At 42.2% G+C, this 16,291-nt stretch overlaps 1 protein-coding gene across 1 annotated transcript in view; it reads right to left on the bottom strand.

Annotated features, from left to right (window-relative positions):
- Tenm4 (teneurin transmembrane protein 4) overlaps positions 1–16,291 on the bottom strand; it is a 716,831-nt gene that overhangs the window by 175,667 nt on the left and 524,873 nt on the right. Inside the window, exons 11-13 of the mRNA XM_090348503.1 lie at positions 15,282–15,452; positions 7,958–8,172; positions 5,962–6,172 (exon numbers count right to left, since the gene is read on the bottom strand). Of these exons, the coding sequence (XP_090204629.1) occupies positions 5,962–6,172; positions 7,958–8,172; positions 15,282–15,452 (597 nt within the window). The remainder of the gene's footprint in view (positions 1–5,961; positions 6,173–7,957; positions 8,173–15,281; positions 15,453–16,291) is intronic.

Consider the following 16,291-nt stretch of genomic DNA (forward strand, 5'->3'; position numbering starts at 1 on the left):
GAATGGATCACGGAGAAAACAAATTCAAGTATCACTGCCCTTCCTTTTCTTGCCCCATTCTTGTTTTCCTGATGACCCTAGGAAGTTAACTCCCCCAGATCTCTTCTGACCAGCTAATTTCTTACGGGCCTCAGAAAAAAAATGACAAAAACAAAAAACTGTCTGGCTCTGATTATTTTATTCCCTTACTCAAAACTCTGCTATGACACCTACTACCTACAGAAGACACTTTTTGCTTAGGGAGGTGGGTAAGCCTCTCCTTGGTAGCTCACTTGTCCGTGTCAAGGCATCCTGTATTCTGGTCACACAGAATTATGAGCAATTTGTAGTCAGTTCTTCACTTTATACCTTCCCACTTCTTTGTTCATGGCATTCCCAATACCTAAAATGGTTTCTTAGCATTAGCTCTCACATTTTCCTTCTTTCATTGTGAAAATTCAGATGAAAATTGAAGGCCTGCATTCAGAGAGCCTTCTCTACCCCATCCAGCTGGATCAGCCCTCCCTTCCCTCTGGCCCTGATGGTACTCTGAGCAGGATGGCCCTTCTTTGCTTGGAATGTTCTTTGGTTTGGAAACAATTACTATGTAAAAACTTCAGATTCCCTTAATGGAGACCATCATCAGTTACATGTACCAGGAGCATGTTGCAGCTTCCCTGGGTCCTCAGCATGGAAAGGGGCAAGGATGCAATGGTTGCTGGATAAAGGAAAGATGGATAAAAGAGAAATAAAGGAGCTAAACATGTTCCTAGTCCCTGGACATAGGACATATCGATTTCCATTGGCTGCTTGGACAATAAACAAGCTGATTCTTTCTTTTTCAATTAGCACCAGGCAGGCCAGACCAGAGCATGTTTCTCATAAAAATTCCCAGTCTCTATGTTTTTTGACAGTGATTGTCATTTTTCTCCTCTTGATTTCTAAATCCAAGTAGGGCAACTCTGTTATTTTTCAGCTTGGCTCATGTGGCTGCAATGTCAGGTTGATCTGTCCTTTTATACTTCAGTATCAACCTAAATGAAAAGATAACATGCTATCTAGGGTATCAGAACACTGGAATACTAACTTGTTAGGTCCTGAGATTGCAAGAAATTCGTACAAAGGTATCTTTAGTTTGAAAGTTTGGGATACTGTGAGATTTTCTTCATGGTCTTTTTAATGACTTAAGAAAACATCGTGGGTTGATATATGATAGTTATTTAGAATTATAGGCAAATTAACCAAGGAGGAAATTATGTCCCATAGCATCTTAACAAAATTAGAATATTCAAGTTGTCACTGTGAAACAGTGGAGACCTCATGAACAGTAGAGTGTCTGTCCTAGCTTTGTGCTTCCTTGACTATGGACAAATCAACCAGCCTTGAGCATAAAAGCTCAGGGACAGTGTCCAGGCCCTAAGTTCAAACTATAGTATAGCTCTCCTCCACCACACACATACACATACACACACACACACACACACACACACACACACACACACACACACAATCCTAATCTAAAAGATTCCAATAAGAGTTAAATTACAAACATGAGATAACTACACATGGTTCCCTGACATGCATAGGTGCTCTACAAATGCTTGTTGCATGAATGAACAAATGAATAGGTAGGAGACAGGATTTACAAATATTCAATCCCTGACCGTGGGGCAAGACAAATTTCTAAAGAAGGAAAATCTAAATTTATGTCCTACCTTTCCACATAACATCTCTAACCCTCAATTTCCTTACCTGCAATGGAGAGAATAATAAAATCATAAAAATAAGAATACACCTAATGGAGTTTCTGTGCATGGGAAGACTCTGCAGAGCTCAGTGGTGAATTATACTCTAACTAGTGCATATATTCTCCTACTTCATTGAACATCTGGGGTCCACGAGGTTACCAGTCCCGGAGGAGTCAGGAGTAGAAAGAATCCTTTGGGATCCTAGATTTCCATGAGAGCAGATGATGTTGCATCTTAAAAGAGCAGCCATCAGTGTGTGTGTGTGTGTGTGTGTGTGTGTGTGTGTGTGTGTGTATACACATATATGCACCAGTTCAGCAAGTGTCCTGTTAGCATTGAGTCTCTATGTGGCTATATTTGTATATCCAACTTATAAAGTTTTTCTTTTCAAGGCAAAAGATAAACTCATTTCATTTAAAATCATCAGCTGGATTGCATTAAATGGAAGGAAAAGCAAAAGCATACACCATGCAGCTATTTGTTAAATTAAACTCAATTATTTCTCCTGTTACTTAATTACAAACAGACATACTCTAGATTCTGACATCTCAAATCTTCTTAAAATTCTTGTTCCACATTTTGACATGTAACAAAAAGAGGGTCATATTCTGATTTGTGTGTTAAGCAAACCCAAGAGTTACAATTGTATATTGGGACTATAATGACTTCGCTAAAACAAGACCTAAACTTTTAATTAACCTGCCAAGACAAATTACAGCTCACAGCTCACAGGTAACGACGACAGACAGCTGAGCCTCAATGCCAGGGACTCCTGGGAAAAGAGGGATTAATAGCAACATCAGAACCAGTCTGTCTTTGTATTAAAGAAAAAAAAACCCGATGTTCATTAAACAATCACTGTAGCTTGAAGGGAGGCAGACAGGTCAGAAAGCAGCAAGTAAAGTGGAAGGAGGAAGAGGATGGCAGAGAATATTAACAGCCTCCCTTTATTGAGTGTGTGTCGTCTCTAAAGCTGGGCTAGGCACTTTACAGTTCTCTCTCCATGCTTCACAATAGGATTGCAAAGTACCATTCTTTTCTTTCCTTTTCCAGACAAGAAAAAGCAGGTTCAGAGAGGTGACGTGACTATCCATGGTCATAAATATGACAGGGGATAGTGAATGGAAGAAGAAATGGAAAGCTGTTCACGTAAGAAATTGATTTTCAGAACGTTGTTGGCTGACCACCACAACCATGATCACTCCAGCCCTGTACTGTAGCCCCCAAAAGACCCAGGAATCTGAATTTTGCCCTAGCCTCCTGGTAAATTCTTTCTTCAATAGCATTTGAGGATTTTGGGGTGCTCTAATCCTTTGCTTCTCAAAACACGGTCGACAACAGCATCAGTATCACCCAGTCTCCCTATCTGCTGGAGATGATTCTGCATTGCTTTTCTTTTATAGCAGAACTGGGCTTGCAACTCAGGACTTTGTACTTGCTAGGCAAATTTTCTACTGCTTGAGCCATGCCTCTAGCCCTTTTTGTTTTCTTTTGTTATTGTTCGTTTGTTTTTAGATAGTTACTATTTTTCCCAAGGCAGACTTCACTGTGACCTTCTTTATACCATCCTTGATCTGTGCCAATAAGCCTAGTATTTTCTTTGGAGATGGGGGGGATCCTAGAAACAATCATCTTCGTTAGAATGAGTGCCCAATACAATTCTGCTGATCTCAATCTAAGCTTCCTTCATCTCTGAGAAGACCGGAGCACAGCACTCTGCTGGCTATTGGTTAAGTGAGGGTTTTGCTATCTTTTGCCCCAGCTTGCCTCAAACTTCAATCCTCACATTCTCCACTTCTTGAAAAGCTAGGATTATAGGCTTGAGCTATCAGAATTTGACCAGATTCTGCATTTTAACAAAACCTCCACGCTGTTTCTAAGTACATTTAAGTTGAGAGGCATAGTAATGCCTATCTGCTCTAACAGATGAGATAGGGTTAAGGTGGGTAGAGACAAATTTCATCATTTAGGTGAGAACAAAAAACCAGGAGGGAAAAACAAAAACCATCACCCTAATTATGACAGAACAGGTTAGCAAGCTCTGACAAGCAAAATGTTGACAAAGGTACCTCTTGGTACCACCATCTTATTTCTCAAAGATGCATCTCCTAATTAAAAGTAGTTCTCTTTGGGGGGTTAAATTAATAGGCTTTCATATTTATGCTCAGTTATTAAAACACAAATCTGACTTGGAAAGCTCTTAGCTCTGTGCAATCCAATATTCTATCCTTCTTCGCTAACCGTGCCTAGGAGGATTCAGGCTGGGAGGTCAGGAAACTGGAACTCAGGTACCACCAGCACTCCACAATTGTGTCCCCAAACAGAAGCCACTGGATCCAAAGGAGAAAAGATGCAAAAGGACAGCTTAAGAAAAAGTGAAGGCCAGAAGCCAGGAGCTGGTGGCTCCAGCCTGTAATCCTAGCTACTCAGGAGGTTGCGATCTGCAGATCTCATTTAGAAGCCAGCCAGGGCAGGAAAGTCTGTGAAATTCTTATCTCCAATTTACCACCAGAAAATGAGAAGTGGCATTGTGGCTCAAAGTGGTAAACACTAGCCTTGAGTGAAAAAGCTCAGCTACAGTACCCAGGCCCTGAGTTCAAACTCCATGACTGACTGAAAAATAAACAAACAAAAACAAGTGAGAGTCAGAACTAGGCCTTCAAGGACTGAGGGTGGGGGTGCAACGTTGGTTTACAGGTTACCAGCACTCACTGAACCACAGTGAAACAAAAGGTGAAAAACTTAAGAGGCCTGTGGGAGGTTACAAGCTAAGTTTGTGGTAGAGTTCCAGGGCTGGGCATACTTTCCACTACACTGTACAAGAAGCCAATAGCCTAGCACCAGCCAACATTGGGACTGCTAAGAGGCCCTGCCAATGGATCTTGGAGAAGGAAAGATCATGCCCACATTCCTTCCCTTGCCAACCAAGGGACAGTTCATGCTGAGAAACAGAATGCTATGTCAAAGCCCCTCTGTTTCAGGCACTGACCACTGACTCCAAGACAAGGACAGCACAAAGAGACATTCCCTTTATCAGAACCAGATGCCCAATGGCCTCATCTTCCTCACTTCGCACAAAGACACATTTATAACAGAAACTTATTAACCATGCTTATGTACCCTAATGACAAACTGGTAAATTTAAAAAAATGACCTGAAAATATCTACTTAGAGAAGAACCAGAGTCTTGAAAAGGTATGGAAATGGAGTGCCAAATTAAAAGATTCCCATAAATTCAATTTCCCCACCTTAGAGAGATTCCTCCAAGGATGGAGGCAGAGTTTTCAACTCTAAATCACATTGAACTTGTCAGGAAAAGCTCTTTTCCCAAGTGTTCTGGTTCATAGAGTTAGGTTTTCCTGCAAGCTTCTTCTCTTGGAGGAGACTTTATTTTTAGCTTGTGTCACAGTATTTTCAACAGACACATGGGAAAAAAATCTTTTCTGACCTAGACCACTAACTCTCCCATGTCTTTCAGCACACCACAGCCACCCAGGAAAGGAGACAATCATCTACGGAAGTGTGGGTAAAAAAAAAGAAAACGTCTTTCAACAGGACCCAGGCCACCCAGATGCTCATAGACTTCTGAGGTAATCCAGGATCTTATCTACCTGAAAGCACGACAGTGCTCAGATTCATTTGAGACACCAGGACTTACTCTTTGTCAGCAGGAAAGGCTTACATCTCTATTCTCAAGGAAACCCCAGAGTAGGTGATAATGCTTTTCCTCCAATGCTTTGCAAAGCTGTTTGCATCTCTCTTTGAGCCTTTGTCTTCTTTTACTTAGCTGCCAGGGTTTGTTGGCTTCGAAAGCAAAACACAAACCCAACTCAAACCCAAATGACAAATCAGTGAGCAGAACAGAGTGAGACTAAAGATAAATAGATGGGAGATCTGAGCCAAGAGGAGAGATGTTGCCTCCATATGCAAGCCAGCCAGGATTCCAATCTCCCTAGCAGTCCTAGCTCTTGGGTCTTGAGAGGCAGATGCTGGTTCACATGCATGGCTACACAGGCAGCATGAAAGAGGCAGTGGCACAGAGGCCAGCCTCAGTTGGCCTGATCTTCTCTTGTCATTCCCTACCCTGAGTCTCATGCCAATCCCTTGCCTAGCAAGCCCACTCAGGATGGCCAACAGTAACAGCTCTGGGAATGGCACATTTGTTTCCCTGTTGACTTCAGTGACCCCATTCCTCCTCCCATCCAATAAGAATACAGAGAATGACGCATCTTACCGACAGCAGTGGTGAGAAAGGAAACTACTTCAGACTCCTTCCCATCATTGTAAAAAGCCAGATGCCAGATTCCCGAATCTAGATACTGGATGAAGCCAGTCTCGTGGCTGGAGGGAGGCACTACACCCCGAGATTGACGCTGAGGTCCTTCTAGACTCCGTGCCTCCTGAGTCAGGAGCCTCCTTCCATCCAGCAACTCCACAAAGTCAAACTAAAGTACAAAGAGAGCAAAGTTAGCAGGAAACACAAATGGAGACAGAAGAGGCAACTACAGGACAAGAGATCAACTTATTCCATCTATTCCCCAGATTTCATTTTTTTTTGTTTGGGGGTAAAAGCAGAGGATGGCTTTACCAATAATAAGGGTTGAATTCAGGGCCTGTGTGCTGTCCTCGAGCTTTCTTTTGCTCAAGTATCAAGCTGCTAGTTTTCTACCACTTTAGCCACAACCCTATTTCTTTTTTGGTGCTTAGTTGGAGATTCTGCCTGAACTGGCTTTGAATCATGCTCTCAGATTGAGAACTGTCAGTGCTCAGCTAAGACTCCAATTTTTTTTAATGGCAATATTCTTCAGTCTCTCTTATGAATGCAATAAAAGTAGTGCCTGATATTTTAGTCTAGTTTTATTTTTGTTTCTGGTGCATGTGTGGTGAGTCTATGTTTATGTCAGGACAGTCCTATTTTTTTTTTTTTTGGTGCCCATCATCAGAAACTCAGACACTCTGAAATTGTGTGAGCTCTGTGTAAGCCATGATGGGAATCGCAGAGGTCTACCAGGGGTCTAGGTTTGGGATTGGAACACTGGCATGTCAGTCATGAGATGAAGATTTGATTAGATCTATTTGTCTTTGGTCAATAATCCTCTGTAAACACTGCAGTTTTAGGAAGACTAAACTGGATTAACCACAAACTCCATCAATAATTACATGCTGTGTCAAATACGAATGATGACTGATCAGGGTCTGCTGGCCTACAACTCCAGAGAATTCTGTCACACAGTGTGAATAACAGGTAGGTGCGTATGACCTACTGGTCCTTTAGCAAGGACACTGAGTCACTACTTAGCTAGCTGGCTTTTTACGACCAAAGGAAAGACGTGTTCTATCTGATGTTAAATAGGAGGAATGATGCCCAGGACAGAATACATTTGTATTCATTAGGGGTATAGGCTCCTCTATCATGCTGTGACTCCATCTTAGCAAGTAGATCCCTGTGCATTCCCATTAGAACTCTTAACTGACTGTTGGCTGGGGGAGTGCCTGGAGGATGCTTATGATTTATATTGCTCTCATTCCCAAGCTGGAGAAGCTTGTATGAATCTTCTCTCCCATTCATGATTTCTAATATACCTATGTTCTTGGGCAAGTTGTTTTCCTTTTCTTTATTTTTTGTGGCATTGGGGGTGAACTCTAGGGCCTGTCACATGCTGTGTCACTGAGTTATATCCTCCTCCTTCTCCCCAAGTCACTTGGACAAGTTCTCTAAGTGTTTCTGATAAACATGGGTCCATGTGAATGTGTAAATCCTGAATGAGAAAGTGAATAGAGGAGACTAGGATTTATTTTGAGCCAGATCATATTCTAGCTGCATATAGATTGTCCCTTTTATTCTCCACATCAGCCCTGCAACGTGGCTACTATATATTCCCATTGTACAGATTTAAAAGCTTGCTCTGAGAAGGTGACCCAAGGTTGACCTCACTGATAACAGAAGGATTCACTCAAAGTATAGTTTCATGTTCTAGGTTACATTTATGAATGAATTAATTTAGGAAGGAGAGTGAGGGACCACAGAAAAAGTTAGCAAAGAGATTTCCTACGATACCTTCTTCTTCAAAATCCCTGGGATTTAACATACTTGTCTGCCAGGCAGAGTTGGAGAGGGCAAATGATAGAACATACAGGATATTCTCTAGGCTCCAGGGGGTGGGTTGGGCTTTTTGTCTTGGGGTTAAGGTTTGATCTGGAAGCCAGTAGGTATGGGGATTTCCGGTTACCTGAGTATGTGAAGGAGGAAGGCCTTTTCTACCATAGATGCCAACCAGAGCCGCCTTTCCCAGGGACACATTGAACTTCAGATGCACAGGATGGTCTATGAACACCTGAGATCTCCAGAAAGTGCCGGGAGGAATCTTCTGGGAAGCTCTTCTCCCCACGTCAATTTCTCCAGAGTCTATAAAACTGTCCTCTGGAAAGAAACTACTGGGTTTTCCTACCAAGACACAGGGAAAGGAAGACAAAAGCATCTTGGTTAGCCTCATGCAATAAGGAATCAATATTTGCACAACTGGTATTCTCTCTTTCTCTCCCCTCCCCTCCTTCTCTCTTCTGTGATATTCTGTAGTTAATCCTTCTGCTCCCCTCCCCAGTAAGAAGGCCCAGAACTCCCATTGCAGCCAGGGATGCTCAGATTGTTCTGATAAAAATAAGTCAAGATACACTGATCTCATAACCTGACTTACGGAATTGTAGCCCTTTAGTTTAACTATCATGAGTGAGTGAGTATATGTGTGTGCACATAGTAAAATACAAAGGATAGGGGGAGTGAGGGTTGCGATTGCAATTCCAATTCGGAACGCTTCTTCCAGTTGTAGGAAACATGACTTGGGTAGAGTTAAGGTATTTTGAAGTTCACTGTTAAGCATACATTGGAAGCCAGTGCTGAGGCCTGATATGTGGATGGCCATTTGTGTTTGGAACATGGTTACAGATTGGTGAAGCATCCCCCTTCTAAAGGGAAGAAACACGTCTGAAAAATGCTTAGTCTGAAAAATGCTTATCTTTTCATGGGGATTTCTGCATGAAAGGTGGGTAAAGCTGAGGGTGTTTTTCAAGTTCATACAGGAAGTCTGTACCACAGTGGGAAGTTCAGTCGGGGCCCTAGCCCTGTGTCTGGCACCCTCTGGAGCAAAGGGTTGGGGAGGAGTCAGGGGTGGTCTTGCACTCACAGATCAGGGGAGTGACTGTTTTCTGGGGGCTATCCCAGGGCCAGGAAGGAAGGCTGCTTATCAAACTTCCTCTTTGGAGTAATTAAACACACTCTCATGTGAAAGAGATAAACCTTAACTTCCTGCTAGAATTCAGCCTTTGGAAGAGAAGGAGGGGGCAGGAAATACTACAGGGATGGTAGAAGACCACCCGTGGGGTCCTGAAAAGCCAAAATCAAGTCCGCACACTGTACTTTATCTGGCATTAGTATGGACCTCTGGGCATCCTGACTCCAGGACTTTTTGTGTGGTTGGAGATGTTTGAAGATGTTCTAAGAGAACAAGAATTCATTTGTAAAGAAAACACGTTTGTGGAACTTTTTATAAAAAGCATTTGGAGAATAAGAAATTAAAATGCCTTCTTTTTTTTCCCCTCCCCTCTAGCTTTGTAAGACTCCTTACAAAGCACATTTGATGCTGAAATGGAGCTTGGCAGGGCATTGTTGTAGTCATAAAATATTTTACTGTTTTAAATAATAAAATTCAATTTAAATGTTAAACTTCTCCATATGTTATCATTCCCTTATAAACTTCCTAGGCAGAAACATCAGGTTTTTAGCTTCAAACCGTTAAATGTTATTTTAATTAAAAATGTGCCAACAACTAAAAAAAAAGTTAAAATGTATGCAATCAATAAAAGTATTCCGAGTGTTCTACCATTAGAAAGAGTTGGCACTGAATTTCTTCTGGAAGGAATATGCCCCAGACTTTTACCTTGGAAATAGACACACAAACCACCACACTGTGAATCATATACTTCAAAGACAGGAGCCAAATTCACAAAGCTTTCAAATGGGAAAGAATTATTCACATTCGTCTTCATCTGATCTGTGTTCTCAGTACTGCAACCCTTTTAAATGGCAGGTACACCCTAGCTTTAATTTCTGCCAGGGGGCAGAACTAAGGGGGTGGATGAAACAAAACCAGCAGTACCTTCTGAACCTTTCACTCCTAAGGACTGCAGAGAGAAGCACAAGACTGCTAATTCACAGGACTCATTTTTCTTTGTGAGTAGGTGGGAGTTGGAGCTGATGGGATTTGAGAATTGTCAGCATTCATATAGTTCTTACGTCTGAAAATAAATAATAAAGCTGCTCTCTCCTTTTAGCTTGCTGCTGGAGAAGCCCATATAGTTCCTTTGCTTCTCCACTGAGTGTATTTCAGGAGGCAGCCAATGTATCAGCTAAAGTGTACAGCCTTACAGGCCAAGCCAGACTCCTTCAGACTTCTGCAGCCTCCGGAGGCTCAAGTTTAGTGTTATTATCCCAGAGAAGGTATTTGTTTTCCTTCCTTCCTTCCTCCCTCCCTCCTTCCCTCCCTCCCTCCCTTCTTTCCTTTCCTTTCGTTTTTTTTTCAAACATTAGGACTGGTGCTTGAACTCAGGGCTTCATGCTCACTTGGCTTTTTCACTCACCGAAAGGTTAGCACATTACCACTTCTGGCTTTCAGCTAGTTAGTTGGAAGTAAGAGTTTCATGAACTTTTCTGCCCAGGCTGGCTTTGAACCATGATCCCCAGACCTCAGCTTCCTGACTACTAGGATTACAGGCTTGAGCCAACAGCGCCCAGCGAATGCGACTTCGAAGAAGTCATATTCCCAGTCCCAGCTGGGAAGAAAACAGTCTTTCTAGTAGATACAATAAAATTTAAATGGTAAAGTGCATCTCTCCTAAATATTGGGTCTGTGGGGGTTTAGTCTTCAGTGGACTCCAGCCTGACAGAAAAGATGTCTGACACTGGCTGGGCTAGAGGCTAGCAGAGGGAAATGCTTCCTCCTTTCCTGCCTTTTGCAAACCCCTTCCAGTCTTCCTTTTTCCAGATCCTAGAATGTTCTTCATTCTGAGCACCAAGTTGGGGGCAGAACACAAGATTTCTCATCACAGGGCAAAATCTATAAATGGTAGGGTAATAAAGGAGGGTAGAGGCTAGAGGCAGGTGGAAAGAACAGTGCTATATATAAAACTTCTTATCTCTACTTTTTTTGTGAAAGTATAATAACCAATATTAGTAGAAGAAATGGTAATCAAGGAAGAGGCAATAGTATTTGCTACCATTTAATGAGTTCCAATGATATTGGTAGCTCTATTCCTTTACATCTGTTCAGTAAATTCTCATAACACTCTTAATATCAGCACACTAATATTCCAAATGCTGAACCAGTTAGAGATGAAGCCACTGGGGAGCCTCTATATGTATTAGAATAAGGCTTTTAAGAGGATTAAACTGATGAATGACACGAAAACCCCAAAGAGATATTCTCAATGGTGGTGGGATGTGTTATATCTCTTTAAGAGTCTGGTGGAGTTTCACAGGAATAGCAGGTTAAATATCAACTTTACCAAGTAGGTTCAAGGCCTAGTTAGGAACTTCCTTATAGTTTAGGGTTTCAGAAGTTGATCATGGTTATGACTTTGGAACCATGTGAGGATCCAGAGTAACCAACAATTCTCAAGCCATTAAGCACATGACACCATCATTTGATTTCCCAGGGCCTTGCCAGGACAGAGCCTTACTAGAATGATCCATGTTTCAAAAGCATGTCTAGGTTTCACAGAACAATTTCATTGGAAATTGTCTTTTCCTTTGAAAAGCTAGGTGGATTCAGGCTTTCTAGAGCAATGCCGTACATATATACAATCGTGTCTATAAAAGAAACCTCTCGAGGAATTGCTTGAATGATTGGATAGCTTATCAAATAAGGAAGATTTGTAAGAACTGAAATTCTGTTTTTACATTCAGTGTCTGCTTTCCTGAATGAAACCTTCTCCATAGATTTTAAATTCCTAATCAGCTACCTATCTCCCCCCACCGCCCCTTCCTTGATGATTCTTTTCAGTGCAATAACTTACACAAAGACTCTTTTAGTTTCCTTAGTAACTGTTTGAAATTTATTTGGTTATCAAAATAAACTGTTCCATTTTTTGAGAGCCTAGCTGAGTCTGTGTAGAACAATTTGAATGGTTCAAACTGATGGGCAATTCTGATTTCACTGCAGAAAGAAGAAAATGCCCACCAATTCAACCACCAGAAATACTTATTTATTCAATCCCCACCCTCTTCCACATTAATGCATAACACAAGCTCTTGTGGCTTTGCTTCAGGAAGCCACTGTATTTAGTTTCTGTCCCATGATGACCCAGGAATAGTTACAACCACTTTGAAAATGTAGTATGAATTACAGTCCAAAAACATGATAGATAATACTATGATGATCACATATGAATTTGTACAATTTAAGATATAGAACCTTTAAAATATTTCTTAAATACCCTAAACCTTAGGATGATCTGTAGAGATGAATGATGATTAGTTTAGATATATGGGGTTTTCATAACAGAGATAGAAGAGGTTGGGATTTGACTGGGCAAAAAGGAGGAAATGAACATTGCTTTTAGAGGTATCCAAGTAAAGCTAAAGGAGCTAGAGGAACTGGTATAAGTTAACATAACAATAAAAAGCAGAGACAACATTGGGCATGGTGGTTCATATCTATAAGTTCAGCTACTTTGCAGGCACAGATTGGGAGTATTACAGTTTGAGGCTAAAAAGGGCAAAAAAAAAGATTCTATGCCATTCAATGGGCTGAACGTGGTGATGTATGCCTGTCAGCTATGTAGGTAAATAGGAGACTCATAGTCCAGGCAGAAACATGTGAGACCCAATTTGAAAAGTCTCTAAAGTAAAAAAAGGGTTGAGGACATGATTCAAGTAGCAGAGCACTTGCCTACGTGCCTAGCAAGAACAAGGCTCAGAATTCAAACTCCAGAACGGAAAAGAAATTGAGAATCAAATCCTGGATTGTGCTTCCAAAGCACATTTTCCCTGTTTCTATCCCACTACACTACTTTCCCATCATTGTACAGCAGGAACTCTAATCTTAATTCTTAAGTCAACTCTCCTTCCTGATACTGTTCAAAATGATAAGAAGTATGCACTCTTATTAGGGTAAAAAAAATCCCCATATATGTCTTAGGGATAAGAGTTTTAATATCACAATTAAAAACATGAACTGAGGACCATGGGGAAAAAAAAACCCAAATAAGAATCATGTGGTCTCCCTCTAACTATAAGAAACTTTGTCCTCTGTTTTCCATGCTGGTCCACTTTTTCATCATAGTAATTACTTCTGATGTTGACCACTTTCTAGCACTATACTACATTTAAGAGGTTTGTAAATCGGATTTCCATCTATATCAATAATGACAGATAATCCCTCTAAGCAAAAATTAAAATGAATCAATAAGCAATTTTAGGTTGCTTCTTATCTGGACTTTCTGCTCCTTGGGAAAAAGTAAACAAAATCTAAACAACCCAGAAACTAATTTCATTAGTTTGAGATTTCAGATAGATATGATTCCTGCTTAAAGAATGTTTCTTCGAGATCATAGAGGGAAGAAAATACAGAATGTAAAGAGTGGCTCTTTTCCAATTCCTTGAGAATGAAGCCTATTTCAAAATCCGTGCTTTAACATGGCTGATCTTAAGCCTGTCTTCTCTCCATGCTATTCTTCAACTGCATTCAACACCATGAAGTAATGGGAGTGTCACACACCAATGGGCAGGACCATGGACAGAGCCATCACACATTTGAAGAAGCATCAGTGATTCTATAACTAATTTCACATGTAGAGCTTGCAAAGTATTAGGCACTCGATAGAGAATCTAGCTCAATATCATTGTTTTAAAAATACACCAAATAGCATGATTGCATATATTCCTCCTTCCACCTTTCAATATCCTTTTGAAAGGAAGGGAAATGAAACTTATTCTCCATTCATGTGAATTTGCCTAAGGTTGTACCACAAGTCAGTGGCAATAGCTAGACTTGAACTCAGAAATAGTGACTTTTAATCCATAGCTCCTCCAAAGGCCCTGTTATCTCCCTGAGTTACTTGATGTTTTAAAATGTTAAAATCTCTACCAAGAAGAGGCTTTGTGTCTCAAAACAGCAGGTAGGATTTCAGTTTGATTTTCTGTACATATCTCCATTTCTCATTTCCCTTGAAGATGACCATGGATCCAGAGTTGCCTTTGGACCTTAGGATCATCATGTCAGTGGTCAGAGGAAGACCCATATGAGCAAGCAGATACCACCTTGCTAAGCAAACTGACAGCTAGCAGGCAAATCCTTGAGAGGACAGAGACTCAAAAGTCACTCCCCCTCTCCCCAGCCCCACTTCAAAAGTTAACCGAGATGAGGAGAAAGAAGATGCAAGCAGTGCAGGCTGGAAGGAGCTGCAGCCACTTTGCTGATGAAGCGATAACGCAGGTCACAGCAGATGCAGGAGGCTGATGGCCACATTGCCCAGAATGACAGTCAGATTGGCCTGTGAGCTCAGACATCTTTCCTGGTGCCAATTTTAATGAATCTCTGCCACTCTTGGATGAATTTCTGTCCACAGCCTGATAGAAAGGTGGCTCAGAAATTCAGCACATGAGTCTGTGGATTTCTATGCAAGGATTCCACATCCCAAACACCACCTCTACATTTCCATCACACATAAGAACATCTGCTCATATGCAGGAGGATTTCCTATCCATATGTCCTTCAGGGTCTTATAACTGTGGGCTGGATCAGCTCATGGGAAGAGCCCTGGAGTCACAGACAGATATTCTTATACTAGACTCCACCATTTGCTCGTCAAACTACTTTGTTCATGTGATTCCTAGTTTCTTCTGTCTACAAGTGACATAAGTAATTATCCCTGCCTCACAGGGTTTCTGTGAGGATTAAATAGCATGAAATGTTCATGCTAAGAAGCTTGGCAACCAACATGCTGGACAAATAGTAATGATTATTATTACAATTGCAGATGAGAAAAATAAAGCTCAGGGGATTTAAGTGACTTAAGTCCAAGTCACGAGAGTGGTAAATGCTAAGTCACCAGAAGCAATGCTCCTGTCAGACTACAAGGTCCAAACATCCTTTTTTCAGGAGGCACCATCTCCCCTCTCCACATCATCTTCTGCAGGTGCACACTCATGCCATGGGGTTTCCCAGGAGGATTCACCCTAAATCTACAGAACAACTGCTCCCCTTCATTCCTCCCACCCCCGACCCCAGGAAGTGTGACCATCCAAAAAGCTTCCTTGGAGGCCTGGGATGGAATACCACTGAGCATCATGACCCCTGGCCCAAGCCCCACCCTGAGCTCACAGTGACAAGGAGCTGTGATGAAGACACAGGTGGACTGCAGCCGGCATGGAGTGCGGAGGATGGAGGAAGCGCCAGAACATGGAGCTGTGAGCCAGGCACATGATGTGCATGATGGAGGTCTCCTTGGCTCAAAGGCAGACACGGGGGACTCACAACACGGACAACGCAGTGACCCTACCTTCTGTGGCTCCTTTGCCTTTCCTGTCAGGGGTCTCTAAGCCAGTGCCCCCTGAAGGATACAGGGAGACGTCCGTTGGCACAGGCCAGCTGCTGGCTGTGTCCTCCGTGATCTCATACATCTGCCCCTCCATCGGCTGCAGGTGCCAGTTTAGGCCAAACAGGTGCATGGCTGTGGTGAGCAATGAGAAAAGTCATCTTTTTCTGCTGGAGGGGAAAAGGGAACTCCCGAGCCATAAGGGAAGGGTAGGTGGGGTGGGAAACACACATAGACACATTCACTTCAGTTCAACAACCGGTCCTGCAGAGAGCTCGTATAGGGCCAAGCCCTGCTTGGGAAACGGGGGACACAGAGTTGACCAAGGCTCCATCTCTGCCCTCCAGGGTTCACAGTCTGATGGTGCTAGATGTAGATTAGGAAGGGGAAGAGACACAGGAGGTTTTGGCCATTTCTTTCAAAAGATAAAATAACAGTCTTTAGGAGGAAACGTCATTTGTATCACGAAGAATTACATTTCTTTTATGCTGGTTCTTTGACTTGAATTCAGGGCCTGGACACCGTTTCTTAGCTTTTACCACTCAAGGCTGACATTCTTCCACACAAGTCACAGCTCCACTTCAGAGGTTCTTTTGGTGATTAATTGGAGATAAAGCATCTCTTAGACAGTTCAGCATCAGTGGCTCAAGCCTGTAATTCTAGCTACTCAGGAGGCTGAGATCTGAGGATCAAGGTTCCACGCCAGTTCAAGCAAGAAAGTCCTCAAGACTCCAATTTCCACTTTACTACCAAAAATGCCAGAAGAAGAAAAATGGCTCAAAATGGTAGAGCCCTAGCCTTGAACAAAATAACCCAGGGACAGTGCCCAGGACTCGAGTTCAAGCCCCAGGACCACCATCACCACACACACACACACACACACACACACACACACACACACACACCCCACTCACAGACTTTCTTGACTGGGGCTGGCTTGGAATCTGCGTCCTTAGATTTCAGCCTTCTGAGTA

The sequence above is a fragment of the Megascapheus bottae genome, chromosome 16, assembly GCF_031878675.1.
Source record: "Megascapheus bottae isolate mThoBot1 chromosome 16, mThoBot2.hap1, whole genome shotgun sequence".
In the NCBI taxonomy this organism is placed as follows: Eukaryota; Metazoa; Chordata; class Mammalia; order Rodentia; family Geomyidae; genus Megascapheus; species Megascapheus bottae.